Source organism: Pseudophryne corroboree, chromosome 7 (genome assembly GCF_028390025.1).
Source record: "Pseudophryne corroboree isolate aPseCor3 chromosome 7, aPseCor3.hap2, whole genome shotgun sequence".
NCBI classification, from domain to species: domain Eukaryota; kingdom Metazoa; phylum Chordata; class Amphibia; order Anura; family Myobatrachidae; genus Pseudophryne; species Pseudophryne corroboree.
Window position 1 is genome coordinate 68,274,996 of NC_086450.1, and position 17,141 is coordinate 68,292,136.

A 17,141-nucleotide genomic window follows, 5' to 3' on the forward strand; every position below is an offset into this window, starting at 1 on the left:
CAGACTAACAAAGTGCTAAGTATAATTATATAGTTGCAGGGTATGTGGGCCCCCCGGACCCAAGGGCCCCTGTGCATGACGCATCCTGCACCCATTATAGATACCTCAGTGTTAATCACTCAGTCTATCCTGCTCTGACTCTGGAGTCAGACTGCACTGGTCTCCACTGACTGCAGTGGAATTACCACAAGTGGGGACTCGGGTGTGTTGGGGACAGACACCTCTGCAGGCTCCAATAACAGGTAACTGCCTGTGTTCTTCGGCCACCTGTCCTGTATAGCATCTTAGCCAAAAACTACTGTGTAACTCTGTATTCTCGTCTGAGCCAGTTCTGTATAATCTCACCATAGGCGTTCTGCGGCCCTACAAGATGGCCTGAAGGAAGCTGTGGCTGTGCCGCTAAGTCTGGCTGAGAAAATCAGTACTTTGTGGGAGCCTCTGATGGAGCTCAGGGATACCTGCAACCCTGCATGTATATCCGACCTGCAGGTACTGAACGCTGCATTAAGTGCTCCCTACAATGTTAATCACTTTAAAAACTTTGTATATTAACACCTGCATAGTGATCCTTCTCCTGTTCTGTTTATTTGGGTATGTGATGATGCTATAACACTATTTAAGTCCCCAGGAAGAGTGGGTGGATCTCTAGTGAAGTGGAAGGATGGGGAGAATAATACCAGGAATCGTGGAGGGGAGAGGGCCAATATAACGCAAATAGCGTAATTCTGGCCCGCCTCCTCTTATACTTGTGATTTGTGGGATTACGCTGTGGGGGTGGAGCTTAATGATGCAAAGCACTTGCCCCCGCCCCCTAGTAAGCAACTGCAACTCATCTCTGAGCTTCTCCTGGATAGGAGTTTTTAAATAACAATATTAGTAAAACTAATAAATAATAAGGCAAGTATGGATTAAGGTCTAATATTCCTTTCAATGTTTCAATGTTTATAGGGACAATGTTTATAGGGTGTTGTATTTCTAGAATATATATTATGTTAGTATTTATTGCTTTGTGCATACCTCACGGCATTCAATTTGGAATCTGGATAGGAACACAGCCACGTTACTTTATTTTGTGTGTTCCTTATCCCCCACTCCTGGGGCATGTCTGGTGCACTGTTTCTCAACTCCGGTCCTCATGGATCCCTATGCTAGTTGGTACACACTGTGCAGTTATCGGGCCAATGTGCAAATATTCGGGTGCTCAGACTGTTTTTAGTGAATAGTATGTATGAAAGATCGTTTCGCCAATAAACCGACAGTCATAGCCACAAACACAACACACTCCTTCAATTAATGGATCTGCCAGCCAAGACAGAAAATCTCATCCTCAGTACCCAATATCGACAAGAATGTAATTCATGGGCGGACATATGCAAATTCAGTGTGGTGTGGCAGAAAATCTGTGTATATGTATTTATGTACATACATGTGTGTTTTTTTTTGTGTGTGTGTGTGTGTGTGTGTGTGTGTGTGTGTGTATATATATATATATATATATATATATATATATATTGCATAGTGTGTAGCTCAGATATTGGGTAGCTAGCTTTACAGTCTGAGGAGTATTCCCTAGTTTCTGCGACCACGCACTAATTGCGGGGCAATCACATTTAGAGCGTGATCTCAGTTGGTGGGAGGTGGGTAGCATGCAAAATAATAGGGTCCTAGGGCCAGACTTTACACTATTTTCTTTAATTTTATTTATTTATTGTAGTCACCGTTGTGAAAAGGGTATCCGGTCTCTAGGTCGACCACTGTTGGTCGACCGTAACTAAGTTGACAGGGTCTCTAGGTCGACATGTTCTAGGTCGACAGGTCAAAAGGTTGACTTGAGTTTTTTACAATCTTTTTCTTTTTTTGAGCTTTTTCCTACTCAACGATCCACGTGGACTATGATTGGGAATAGTAACCTGTGCGGAGTGCAGCGAGGCACCTTGCCCAAAGCACGGTGAGTGAAGCGAGCCATGCGAGGGGACATGGTGCACTAATTGGGGTTCCCGGTCACTGTACAGAGAAAACAACACCAATTTTTATTTTAAAAACCATGTCAACCTTTTTTACCTGTCGACCTAGAATCTCTGTCAACCTAGTTACTGTCGACCAATACTGGGCAACGTCCTAGACACTGTCGAACTATGTGTGGTTTACCTTCCATACCACACCCGTGAAAAGATAGTTAAATTACACTTTCTACTCTACATGTGGGGTTATCATTCAGTTGTGGATATGTGAACTTCATTTTTTCTTCTCCGGTCCATTTTTTTTTTTTTTATCAGGTGGCCACTAAAGCTTTAGAAACTGGAGTATTTGGAGCTTATTTTAATGTTCTTATCAACCTTCGAGAGATACAGGATGAAGAGTTTAAAAGACAGGTAATAAATATGGCATGATATATCTACAACAGGGCTTGCGGCATGTCCGGATTAAGGTACGATGCGATACGATACAATTCAATACATTTATTGTCATCATCAAACATAAATTTGACAATGAAATTCAGTTTGTACAACACACCAGACAATGATAAAAAGTTAGGACATAGGTATGAAAAAGAGCACACAATAGCACCCGTATGAAAGGTAACACATTATTCCCAATGAGTGTTTATCATGCGCACAGCAGTTGGAAAGAAGCTATTCCGTAGACTATTCGTGCGTGCCTTCGCTGATCTAAAACGCTTGCCAGAGGGTAACTTAGTAAAAAGATATGCAGACGGATGGCTTGAATCAGACAGTATACTCCTAGCTCTATTTGTCAGTCTTGTTGCAAAGAGATCTTTGACAGTCTGCAGCTGCACCCCCGATAATTTTACCATCTGAGCGAACAAAGCGCTCTAACTCCCCTTACTTGCGGGTGGTACAGTTTCCATACCAGACTATGATTCCATAGGTTAGAACACTCTCTCAATTGCACAACTATAAAAATTCCTTAATGTACGAACGCCCACACATTGCAATCTTAAGACGGCATAGGAAAAATAAGCGTTGGTGTATCTTTCTAATTATTGCCTGAGTATTAACCACCCACGATAAACTGGAGGAAACATGGATGCCTAAGAATTTAAAGGACTGAACAGCCTCTATATATAACCCATTAATGGATACTGGAAGTAATCACTACTATGCCTAAAATCTAGAGATGAGCGCCTGAAATTTTTCGGGTTTTGTGTTTTGGTTTTGGGTTCGGTTCCGCGGCCGTGTTTTGGGTTCGACCGCGTTTTGGCAAAACCTCACCGAATTTTTTTTGTCGGATTCGGGTGTGTTTTGGATTCGGGTGTTTTTTTCAAAAAACCCTAAAAAACAGCTTAAATCATAGAATTTGGGGGTCATTTTGATCCCATATTATTATTAACCTCAAAAACCATAATTTCCACTCATTTTCAGTCTATTCTGAATACCTCACACCTCACAATATTATTTTTAGTCCTAAAATTTGCACCGAGGTCGCTGGATGACTAAGCTAAGCGACCCTAGTGGCCGACACAAACACCTGGCCCATCTAGGAGTGGCACTGCAGTGTCACGCAGGATGTCCCTTCCAAAAAACCCTCCCCAAACAGCACATGACGCAAAGAAAAAAAGAGGCGCAATGAGGTAGCTGTGTGAGTAAGATTAGCGACCCTAGTGGCCGACACAAACACCGGGCCCATCTAGGAGTGGCACTGCAGTGTCACGCAGGATGGCCCTTCCAAAAAACCCTCCCCAAACAGCACATGACGCAAAGAAAAAAAGAGGCGCAATGAGGTAGCTGTGTGAGTAAGATTAGCGACCCTAGTGGCCGACACAAACACCGGGCCCATTTAGGAGTGGCACTGCAGTGTCACGCAGGATGTCCCTTCCAAAAAACCCTCCCCAAACAGCACATGACGCAAAGAAAAAAAGAGGCGCAATGAGGTAGCTGTGTGAGTAAGATTAGCGACCCTAGTGGCCGACACAAACACCGGGCCCATCTAGGAGTGGCACTGCAGTGTCACGCAGGATGGCCCTTCCAAAAAACACTCCCCAAACAGCACATGACGCAAAGAAAAAAAGAGGCGCAATGAGGTAGCTGACTGTGTGAGTAAGATAAGCGACCCTAGTGGCCGACACAAACACCAGGCCCATTTAGGAGTGGCACTGCAGTGTCACGCAGGATGTCCCTTCCAAAAAACCCTCCCCAAACAGCACATGACGCAAAGAAAAAAAGAGGCGCAATGAGGTAGCTGTGTGAGTAAGATTAGCGACCCTAGTGGCCGACACAAACACCGGGCCCATTTAGGAGTGGCACTGCAGTGTCACGCAGGATGTCCCTTCCAAAAAACCCTCCCCAAACAGCACATGACGCAAAGAAAAAAAGAGGCGCAATGAGGTAGCTGTGTGAGTAAGATTAGCGACCCTAGTGGCCGACACAAACACCGGGCCCATCTAGGAGTGTCACTGCAGTGTCACGCAGGATGGCCCTTCCAAAAAACACTCCCCAAACAGCACATGACGCAAAGAAAAAAAGAGGCGCAATGAGGTAGCTGACTGTGTGAGTAAGATAAGCGACCCTAGTGGCCGACACAAACACCGGGCCCATTTAGGAGTGGCACTGCAGTGTCACGCAGGATGTCCCTTCCAAAAAACCCTCCCCAAACAGCACATGACGCAAAGAAAAATAAAAGAAAAAAGAGGTGCAAGATGGAATTGTCCTTGGGCCCTCCCACCCACCCTTATGTTGTATAAACAAAACAGGACATGCACACTTTAACCAACCCATCATTTCAGTGACAGGGTCTGCCACACGACTGTGACTGATATGACGGGTTGGTTTGGACCCCCCCCAAAAAAGAAGCAATTAATCTCTCCTTGCACAAACTGGCTCTACAGAGGCAAGATGTCCACCTCATCATCATCCTCCGATATATCACCGTGTACATCCCCCTCCTCACAGATCATCAATTCGTCCCCACTGGAATCCACCATCTCAGCTCCCTGTGTACTTTGTGGAGGCAATTGCTGCTGGTCAATGTCTCCGCGGAGGAATTGATTATAATTCATTTTAATGAACATCATCTTCTCCACATTTTCTGGATGTAACCTCGTACGCCGATTGCTGACAAGGTGAGCGGCGGCACTAAACACTCTTTCGGAGTACACACTTGTGGGAGGGCAACTTAGGTAGAATAAAGCCAGTTTGTGCAAGGGCCTCCAAATTGCCTCTTTTTCCTGCCAGTATAAGTACGGACTGTGTGACGTGCCTACTTGGATGCGGTCACTCATATAATCCTCCACCATTCTTTCAATGTTGAGAGAATCATATGCAGTGACAGTAGACGACATGTCCGTAATCGTTGTCAGGTCCTTCAGTCCGGACCAGATATCAGCAGTCGCTCCAGACTGCCCTGCATCACCGCCAGCGGGTGGGCTCGGAATTCTGAGCCTTTTCCTCGCACCCCCAGTTGCGGGAGAATGTGAAGGAGGAGATGTTGACAGGTCGCGTTCCGCTTGACTTGACAATTTTCTCACCAGCAGGTCTTTCAACCCCAGCAGACTTGTGTCTGCCGGAAAGAGAGATCCAAGGTAGGTTTTAAATCTAGGATCGAGCACGGTGGCCAAAATGTAGTGCTCTGATTTCAACAGATTGACCACCCGTGAATCCTTGTTAAGCGAATTAAGGGCTCCATCCACAAGTCCCACATGCCTAGCGGAATCGCTCCGTGTTAGCTCCTCCTTCAATGTCTCCAGCTTCTTCTGAAAAAGCCTGATGAGGGGAATGACCTGACTCAGGCTGGCAGTGTCTGAACTGACTTCACGTGTGGCAAGTTCAAAGGGCATCAGAACCTTGCACAACGTTGAAATCATTCTCCACTGCACTTGAGACAGGTGCATTCCACCTCCTATATCGTGCTCAATTGTATAGGCTTGAATGGCCTTTTGCTGCTCCTCCAACCTCTGAAGCATATAGAGGGTTGAATTCCACCTCGTTACCACTTCTTGCTTCAGATGATGGCAGGGCAGGTTCAGTAGTTTTTGGTGGTGCTCCAGTCTTCTGTACGTGGTGCCTGTACGCCGAAAGTGTCCCGCAATTCTTCTGGCCACCGACAGCATCTCTTGCACACCCCTGTCGTTTTTTAAAAAATTCTGCACCACCAAATTCAAGGTATGTGCAAAACATGGGACGTGCTGGAATTTGCCCATATTTAATGCACACACAATATTGCTGGCGTTGTCCGATGCCACAAATCCACAGGAGAGTCCAATTGGGGTAAGCCATTCCGCGATGATCTTCCTCAGTTGCCGTAAGAGGTTTTCAGCTGTGTGCGTATTCTGGAAAGCGGTGATACAAAGCGTAGCCTGCCTAGGAAAGAGTTGGCGTTTGCGAGATGCTGCTACTGGTGCCGCCGCTGCTGTTCTTGCGGCGGGAGTCCATACATCTACCCAGTGGGCTGTCACAGTCATATAGTCCTGACCCTGCCCTGCTCCACTTGTCCACATGTCCGTGGTTAAGTGGACATTGGGTACAACTGCATTTTTTAGGACACTGGTGAGTCTTTTTCTGACGTCCGTGTACATTCTCGGTATCGCCTGCCTACAGAAGTGGAACCTAGATGGTATTTGGTAACGGGGGCACACTGCCTCAATAAATTGTCTAGTTCCCTGTGAACTAACGGCGGATACCGGACGCACGTCTAACACCAACATAGTTGTCAAGGACTCAGTTATCCGCTTTGCAACAGGATGACTGCTGTGATATTTCATCTTCCTCGCAAAGGACTGTTGGACAGTCAATTGCTTACTGGAAGTAGTACAAGTGGGCTTACGACTTCCCCTCTGGGATGACCATCGACTCCCAGCAGCAACAACAGCAGCGCCAGCAGCAGTAGGCGTTACACGCAAGGATGCATCGGAGGAATCCCAGGCAGGAGAGTACTCGTCAGAATTGCCAGTGACATGGCCTGCAGGACTATTGGCATTCCTGGGGAAGGAGGAAATTGACACTGAGGGAGTTGGTGGGGTGGTTTGCGTGAGCTTGGTTACAAGAGGAAGGGATTTACTGGTCAGTGGACTGCTTCCACTGTCGGCCCAAGTTTTTGAACTTGTCACTGACTTATTATGAATGCGCTGCAGGTGACGTATAAGGGAGGATGTTCCGAGGTGGTTAACGTCCTTACCCCTACTTATTACAGCTTGACAAAGGGAACACACGGCTTGACACCTGTTGTCCGCATTTCTGGTGAAATACTTCCACACCGAAGAGCTGATTTTTTTGGTATTTTCACCAGGCATGTCAACGGCCCTATTCCTCCCACGGACAACAGGTGTCTCCCCGGGTGCCTGACTTAAACAAACCACCTCACCATCAGAATCCTCCTGGTCAATTTCCTCCCCAGCGCCAGCAACACCCATATCCTCCTCATCCTGGTGTACTTCAACACTGACATCTTCAATCTGACTATCAGGAACTGGACTGCGGGTGCTCCTTCCAGCACTTGCAGGGGGCGTGCAAATGGTGGAAGGCGCATGCTCTTCACGTCCAGTGTTGGGAAGGTCAGGCATCGCAACCGACACAATTGGACTCTCCTTGTGGATTTGGGATTTCGAAGAACGCACAGTTCTTTGCGGTGCTACTGCTTTTGCCAGTTTGAGTCTTTTCATTTTTCTAGCGAGAGGCTGAGTGCCTCCATCCTCATGTGAAGCTGAACCACTAGCCATGAACATAGGCCAGGGCCTCAGCCGTTCCTTGCCACTCCGTGTGGTAAATGGCATATTGGCAAGTTTACGCTTCTCCTCCGACAATTTTATTTTAGGTTTTGGAGTCCTTTTTTTACTGATATTTGGTGTTTTGGATTTGACATGCTCTGTACTATGACATTGGGCATCGGCCTTGGCAGACGACGTTGCTGGCATTTCATCGTCTCGGCCATGACTAGTGGCAGCAGCTTCAGCACGAGGTGGAAGTGGATCTTGATCTTTCCCTAATTTTGGAACCTCAACATTTTTGTTCTCCATATTTTAATAGGCACAACTAAAAGGCACCTCAGGTAAACAATGGAGATGGATGGATACTAGTATACAATTATGGATGGACTGCCCAGTGCCGACACAGAGGTAGCTACAGCCGTGGACTACCGTACTGTGTCTGCTGCGACTGGATGATAAATAATGATATAAAAAATATATATCACTACTGCAGCCGGACAGGTATATATTATATAATGACGGACCTGCTGGACACTGTCTGTCAGCAGAATGAGTTTTTTATAGAATAATAAAAAAAACACCACACAAGTGAAGTCACACGACGAGTGTTTAACTTTTTCAGGCAATCACAATATAGTATACTATACTACTAACTATACTTGTGGTCAGGTCACTGGTCAGTCACACTGGCAGTGGCACTCCTGCAGCAAAAGTGTGCACTGTTTAATTTTAATAATAATATGTACTCCTGGCTCCTGCTATAACCTATAACTGGCACTGCAGTGCTCCCCAGTCTCCCCCACAATTATAAGATGTGTGAGCTGAGCACAGTCAGATATATACATAGATGATGCAGCACACTGGGCTGAGCAGTGCACACAGATATGGTATGTGACTGAGTCACTGTGTATCGTTTTTTTCAGGCAGAGAACGGATATATTAAATAAAACTGCACTGTCTGGTGGTCACTGTGGTCAGTCACTAGTAAACTCTGCACTCTCTACACAGTTCTACAGTACTCCTAATCTCCAGTAAATCAGGTCAATCTCTCTCTCTCTTCTAATCTAAATGGAGAGGACGCCAGCCACGTCCTCTCCCTATCATTCTCAATGCATGTGTGAAAATGGCGGTGACGCGCGGCTCCTTATATAGAATCCGAGTCTCGCGATAGAATCCGAGCCTCGCGAGAATCCGACAGCGTCATGATGACGTTCGGGCGCGCTCGGGTTAACCGAGCAAGGCGGGAAGATCCGAGTCGCTCGGACCCGTGAAAAAAAACATGAAGTTCGTGCGGGTTCGGATTCAGAGAAACCGAACCTGCTCATCTCTACTAAAATCCATCACCAGTATCCTTGGCTTTATCCACATTTAGCAAACGGTGATTAACCTCACTCCAGGCCACCTAATTCTCAATTTTCATGCGATAACTCGCCCAATTCTCACCAAAAATTAATCCAATGTCTGCTATGTCATCCGCAAATTTAATAATTTGCACACAATCAGAGGAAGACACGCAATCATGGGTGAATAGCGAGTAAAGAGGGCTTAGTACACAACCTTGTGGGACCCCCGTACTAATAGTTACAATATTAGACAGAAGGCTACCTAATTTTACCTGCTGAGGTCTATTTGATAAAAAAAATCTGATAACCAATTACAAGTACAGTAGGTGTACTAATACCCAAATCAGATAGCTTGCTTATTAGTGACCGGGGAATTATGGTATTAAAAGCTGAGCTAATATCAATAAAAATAATCCTTATATAGCACCCTCAAATGACAGAGATGAGCCCCCACCAATAAACAATAATATAGCCCCCACCAATAAACATCATGCTCTCAAATCGCAAACCCTTGCCTCCCATTGCGATTCAGTTGGATCAGACTGGTATCCAATGAGTGCAGCATAATTACCACAAGAGGGCACTCTGGCAAGAAGGGGACAGACTCCTCTTCAGAGGGTAGTTTTACTAAGGTGCAAAGTGGAAATGTTGCCCATAGCACAAGATTCTACTTATTTATCTATCACCTTCTAGAAGTTATAAGCTGGAATCTGATTGGTTGATATGGCCAACATCTCCACTTCTATAAACCTGCACCTTAGTAAATATACCTCTCAGGCTCCCCTAACAGATTACAGCAGAGTCTCTCAAAGGCGGTCCTCAAGGCACCCCAACGGTCCAGGTTTTAAGTATATCCATGGCTCAGCACAGTCACCCGTGGCCAAGCAAGCATATACTTAAAACCTGGAGCATTGGGGTGCCTTGAGGAATGCTTTTGAGAACCTCTGGGTTACGGCCTTGTTAGGAGACTGCCCCTGCTGCCCTGCCTATAATATGCCCCTGGGTAGCAGACTGTAATATTTATCTTATGTCTTTGCTGCATACCTCTCAACTTGAAAAGCATTAAACCTAGGACCTGGTGCACCCATACCAGAAAAGCCTCGGATAAAAGGGGTGGGCATCAGATAAAGGGGCGGTGACTCTCTTCACAACCTCCGTTAACATCACTTTGGGTGCATGTCCAGCGCTCCCTGAGCAGTTGGGCAGCCCCTGGCTCACCCCCTGCATTGTTAGATGCCGTGCACATGTGCAAGGCATCTATTCAGTGGTCATTGGCTGCTTTTACAGAGCAAAGCAGCGGTGATCACAGGCTCTCCCAACTCCCCCCACCCACCCACGGGACACTGTGGCCCACATGCCAGACAGTGTCTGACTAGCGGGATTGTCCCGCTGGAATCGGGACAGTTGGGAGGTATGGTGCTGTATGTGTCATAAAGTGATGCTTTGGATGCAGTATGCACTTTTTGTTTGGGGGGAAATGCGCAGAGGTAAATGTCAGACCACTTCAATAGGTCTAAAAACATTTTTTATTTTTTTATTTTTGAGACTCAAATAATGGAAAATGTCACAGGATGGCGCAAACACAACCAAAATATATAAAATAAGAGACTTACATCAATTATAACTGTCTCATTGATTTAAGGCTCCCAGTTAAAAAAACAGTTCTTCCTGGGACTGGACTAATCACTTTTTTTTCTTCTCATCTCTCAGGTATGTGAATTCATTGCTACTATGCTACCAGGCTCAGACTGACACACATGCTGCGTACAAACCACATCTTATATTTGAATGTATGTGAATTCATTGCTACTATGCTACCAGGCTCAGACTGACACACATGCTGCGTACAAACCACATCTTATATTTGAATGTATGTGAATTCATTGCTACTATGCTACCAGGCTCAGACTGACACACATGCTGCGTACAAACCACATCTTATATTTGAATGTATGTGAATTCATTGCTACTATGCTACCAGGCTCAGACTGACACACATGCTGCGTACAAACCACATCTTATATTTGAATGTATGTGAATTCATTGCTACTATGCTACCAGGCTCAGACTGACACACATGCTGCGTACAAACCACATCTTATATTTGAATGTATGTGAATTCATTGCTACTATGCTACCAGGCTCAGACTGACACACATGCTGCGTACAAACCACATCTTATATTTGAATGTATGTGAATTCATTGCTACTATGCTACCAGGCTCAGACTGACACACATGCTGCGTACAAACCACATCTTATATTTGAATGTATGTGAATTCATTGCTACTATGCTACCAGGCTCAGACTGACACACATGCTGCGTACAAACCACATCTTATATTTGAATGTATGTGAATTCATTGCTACTATGCTACCAGGCTCAGACTGACACACATGCTGCGTACAAACCACATCTTATATTTGAATGTATGTGAATTCATTGCTACTATGCTACCAGGCTCAGACTGACACACATGCTGCGTACAAACCACATCTTATATTTGAATGTATGTGAATTCATTGCTACTATGCTACCAGGCTCAGACTGACACACATGCTGCGTACAAACCACATCTTATATTTGAATGTATGTGAATTCATTGCTACTATGCTACCAGGCTCAGACTGACACACATGCTGCGTACAAACCACATCTTATATTTGAATGTATGTGATGTTTTTCTTGTAATTTCCTATGTATGTGATTGAATTTATTGTGAATAGCTAGAGTAGTTTTAGTCTGTTGACCCACCCTGTGCAATTTGTTCCATGATCAATTAGCATTTCAATCAGGTGACCAAATGTTCAGAGGTAGGCCTGTTCCTAATCAGAGACAGTATTTCCTGAGTCAGTTAAGGGGTCAGCTTGCTGGGGGTAGCTTGCTGGAATTTTTTAAGTGTGGAATTAATAAGTGTGTTATCCGAACAGTTAAAAAAACAGTTGAACAAACATTGAAAAACATCAAGAAAAGGTAACTTACTTTAACAACTTACTCTAACTCCACTTAACCCATAAAACACAAACAACCTCAGCATGTTCATCAAACTACTGTGTCTAATTTCAATTCATGGAATTCTCACCAAATTTAACACATTCTACACTCACCCTGAAACTCACCCCTCTGTACACATTACAGCTTCTATTCTCCACTCCCCTCTTCAAAACACTCATGAGATTTATACTTTCCTCTCTGCAAGTACTTTGACAACCACAATTGGCAACCAGTACAAACACTCGCAAACATCCACCAAGATTTATCTCACTCTTCTGCTACTATTAGCTGGTGACATATCACCAAATCCAGGCCCCAACCACCTTTCCCTCTCTCACTCTGCTGTCTCAAAACAACATAGAAATCCATCTAACCTCATAAATATCACGTGTCTCCCATCCCCCTCCAAATCACTAAAATGTGCCTTATTGAATGCACGCTCTGTTTGTAACAAATTAACATCCATCCATGACTTCTTCATATCTCACAACTTTAATCTGCTGGCTATAACAGAAACATGGCTCACACAATCAGACACTGCCTCCCCTGCAGCACTGTCACATGGTGGTTTCCACTTCTCACACACATCTAGGCCTAATAATAGTAAAGGTGGTGGGGTCGGAATCTTACTGTCACAGTTTTTCACATACACCTTTCTACCTCAGGTTCCATCACTCGCATTCACCTCATTTGAAGTTCACTCTATCAGGATTTTCACCCCCTTCTCTCTGCGTGTTGCAGCTATCTATCGCCCTCCTGGGCAACCTAAACAACAATTTCTAGAAGATTTCTCTGCCTGGCTCCCACACTTCTTATCCTCTGACATCTCCACCATCATTATGGGCGATTTCAATATAGCTCTTGACAGTCCACAATCTGTTCATGCATCCAAACTCCTCTCTCTAACCTCCTCTCTTGGCCTAACCCAATGGTCCGACTCCTTTACTCACCATGAGGGCCACTGCCTTGATCTTGTGTTCACCAGGCTCTGCTCAGTTTCCGAATTCACTAACACTCCTTTCCCTCTCTCTGATCACAACCTGATCACCTTCACAATCTCTTCTATTACTTTAAATTCTAGGACACTAAAACCAAGCAAGCCTCCTCTAACCCGCAGAAATACTAACAATATACATTTTCAACAACTTTCCACTTCTCTGCAACAACTGCTCTCACCAATCTCGACATTTACTACACCTGACACTGCTGTATCACACCTGCACCAGACCCTAGAGAGTGCCCTTGATGAAGTGGCTCCAGCTACCCATCACACTCCACGTAGGCTTAGATGCCAACCATGGCACTCTAAATCAACAAGACACCTACAAAAACTGTCACGTAAAGTAGAACGTCAGTGGCGGAAATCTCAGAATCCAAGTGACTTTCTCACATATAAGACTACCTACCACTCCTATCGTCAGGCCCTGGACACTGCCAAACAAACATATTTCCAATCTCTCATCTCTTATCATGCCAACAACCCCAAGCGACTTTTTAATACATTTAAATCACTTCTTTACCCTCCCTCACCTCCCCCACTAGCTACTATCCGTGCACAAGAACTTGTTTCCTACTTCAAGGATAAGATTGATAAAATCCGAGATGAAATGGTATGCTCTAACTCAGCCAGTGACCTGCTCAATTCCCTACCTGAACCCTCTGGCACTTTCTCTTCATTTGATCCCACAAGTGAAGATGAAGTATCAACACTCTTTTCATCCTCCTACTCCACTACCTCTCCTCTTGATCCTATACCCTCACAGATCAGTAAAACTTTGTCTCCTGTGCTTATCCCAACCTTAACTGAAATCTGTAATCTCTCTCTCTCTACTGGTATCTTTCCCTCTCTGTTTAAACATGCAGTCATTACTCCCATTCTAAAAAAACACAACTCTGACCCAAACACACTCTCTAACTACCGTCCCATTTCTCAGCTACCCAGTCCCTCCAAGCTACTTGAGAGGCTTGCCTACACTCGCCTTACACACTTTCTTAACTCGCACAACTTATTGGATCCACTTCAGTCAGGCTTTCGTGCCCAACACTCCACAGAGACGGCACTGACCAAAGTAGTGAATGATCTAGTCACTGCTAGATCAAAAGGCCATTACACACTACTTATTCTTCTAGATCTCTCTGCTGCTTTTGACACTGTTGACCACTCTCTTCTCATACAAACACTACAATCCCTAGGTCTTCAGGACACTGCCCTTTCTTGGTTCTCATCCTACCTATCTAATCGCTCTTTCAGTGTTCACTTCTCTGATTCTACCTCCTCTTCTCTACCTCTATCAGTTGGAGTACCGCAAGGCTCAGTCTTAGGTCCTCTGCTTTTCTCAATCTATACCTCCTCTCTTGGTAAACTAATCAGCTCCTTTGGATTTCAGTATCATTTGTATGCTGATGATACTCAAATCTACCTATCCTCCCCAGATTTGTCACCACCAGTATTGGCTCGTGTCACTGGATGCCTGTCTGCCATTTCATCTTGGATGTCATCTCGCCACCTCAAACTCAACATTTCCAAAACCGAATTAATTATTTTCCCACCAGCTAAGAGTAGTTACCAACCTGATATCTCTATAACTGTTGACAATGCAACTATCCACCCCACCCCACAAGCTCGTTGCCTAGGTGTCACCCTTGACTCTGAACTGTCCTTTGTTCCACACATTCAATCTGTCTCTAAATCATGTTACATGCACCTTAAAAACATATCCAAAATACGCCCTTATCTTACACAAGACACTGCAAAAACTCTAATCCATGCACTCATCATCTCCCGCATTGATTATTGTAATAGTCTCCTTACTGGTCTTCCCAAACATAGGCTATCACCACTTCAATCCATTTTAAATGCAGCTGCGAGGCTAATCTTCCTCGCCAGACGTTCTTCATCTGCTGATCCGCTCTGTCAGTCCCTCCATTGGTTACCGGTATTCTACCGTGTCAAATATAAAATACTTTTACTTACATACAAGGCTATTAACCAAACTGCACCATCATACATCTCCTCACTCATCTCAAAATATCTCCCTACCAGACCTCTCCGCTCTGCACAAGATCTGCGTCTCTCATCCACATGCATTACCTGTTCCCACTCAAAATTACAGGACTTTACCCGGGCTTCACCCACTCTGTGGAATGCACTCCCACGCACAATAAGACTCTCCTCTAGTCTCCAAACCTTTAAACGTTCTCTGAAAACTCATCTCTTCAGACAAGCCTACCAAATTTCAGACCCACACACAACCTTCACAGCTTCCCTATCAAGTTACATCCCCTCTGTACAGTCCACATAAACTCACATTTTGTCTTCCAACATTGCTGGGTGATCATATCATATAAGAACCTAGCAACCTGGGGAACCATTATGTGACAGGTAGCATCTATCCTTGTGTATCAATGCCTATTTCCCTATAGATTGTAAGCTTGCGAGCAGGGCCTTCCTACCTCTGTCTGTCTGTCTGTCTTTGCCCAGTTTTGTTCTATAATTGTTGTTCTAATTGTAAAGCGCAACGGAATATGCTGCGCTATATAAGAAACTGCTAATAAATAAATAATAAATAAATAAATTTTATATATTTTTTTGTTGTGTTTGCGCCATCCTGTGAAATTTTCGGTTATTTGTGTTAATTCTTGAGACCAGTGAGGGGTCTTTCCTTTTATAAGGGCTGCACCACTGATTTGTGTGATCTTAATTCTAATACTCTTACATCTTTTTCAGACTCAACAGAAAATTTCCCAACTGTTGGAGGAGGCAAAAAATTCTGCACAATTTATGCTTCAAACCAGGGATGAAGATGAGAGCGAATTAAATAACACAGTGTAATCTGCAGCCGCACATATGTGTGCACCCTCTGTACTCATTTTGTGTGTAAATAAACTTTAGCCAGCACAGCAGGTGTCCAATTATATTTTTTGGGGGGATTTCATGACTAACCTTAGCATGGCCACTGACAGTAATGTAGATAGGCTCAGAGTTGAATTTTAATTTCTCTTACGTCCTAGAGGATGCTGGGGACTCCGTAAGGACCATGGGGATAGACGGGCTCCGCAGGAGACATGGGCACTAAGAAAGAACTTTAGGTATGGGTGTGCACTGGCTCCTCCCTCTATGCCCCTCCTCCAGACCTCAGTTTATTACTGTGCCCAGAGGAGACTGGGTGCATTACAGGGAGCTCTCCTGAGTTTCCTGAAAAAGTATTTTGTTAGGTTTTTTATTTTCAGGGAGCCTGCTGGCAACAGACTCCCTGCATCGAGGGACTGAGGGGAGAGAAACAGACCTACTTTTTAATGTTAGGCTCTGTTTCTTAGGCTACTGGACACCATTAGCTCCAGAGGGAACGGAACGCAGGTCTCACCCTCGCCGTTCGTCCCAGAGCCGTGCTGCAGTCCTCCTCACAGAGCCGGAAGATAGAAGCCGGGTGAGTATGTGAAGAAAGAAGACTTCAGAGGTGGCAGAAGACTTCAGATCTTCATAGAGGTAACGCTGTGCGCCATTGCTCCCACACAGCACACACACGGCAGTCACTGTATGGGTGCAGGGCGCAGGGGGGGCGCCCTGGGCAGCAATAAGGACCTCCAAATCTGGCTAAAATAGGGATATACAGGCTAGACACTGTATATATGAGCCCCCGCCAGTTTAATTTTTTTTTTAGCGGGACCGAAGCCTGCCGCTGAGGGGGCGGAGCTTGTTCCTCAGCACTCACCGGCGCCATTTTCTCCACAGCACACCGCTGAGAGGAAGCTCCCCAGACTCTCCCCTGCTTAACCACGGTGAAAGAGGGTTTTTAAGAAGGGGGGGGCACATAATTTGGCGCAAAATAGATATAACAGCGCTATCTGGATAAACATAGTGTTTTTTCCTGGGCCATTAGCGCTGGGTGTGTGCTGGCATACTCTCTCTCTCTGTCTCTCCAAAGGGCCTTGTGGGGGAACTGTCTTCAGATAAGAGGATTCCCTGAGTGTGTGGTGTGTCGGTACACGTGTGTCGGCATGTCTGAGGTAGAAGGCTCTCCTAGGGAGGAGGTGGAGCAAATGAGTGTGGTGTCTCCGTCGGCAACACTGACACCTGACTGGTTGGATATGTGGAATGTTTTAAGTGCTAATGTGAATTTATTGCACAAAAGGTTGGACAAAG

General features: G+C 45.1%; 1 protein-coding gene across 2 annotated transcripts in view; it reads left to right on the top strand.

Annotated features, from left to right (window-relative positions):
- Nucleotides 1-15,896, top strand: part of FTCD (formimidoyltransferase cyclodeaminase) — an 82,659-nt gene extending 66,763 nt beyond the window's left edge. For both annotated transcript variants that reach the window (XM_063933272.1, XM_063933271.1), the window contains 3 exons: nt 351-489; nt 2,277-2,372; nt 15,726-15,896. In XM_063933272.1, coding sequence (XP_063789342.1) covers nt 351-489; nt 2,277-2,372; nt 15,726-15,830 — 340 coding nt within the window. In that variant the 3' untranslated portion in view covers nt 15,831-15,896. The remainder of the gene's footprint in view (nt 1-350; nt 490-2,276; nt 2,373-15,725) is intronic.
- The last annotated feature ends 1,245 nt before the right edge of the window (nt 15,897-17,141 follow it).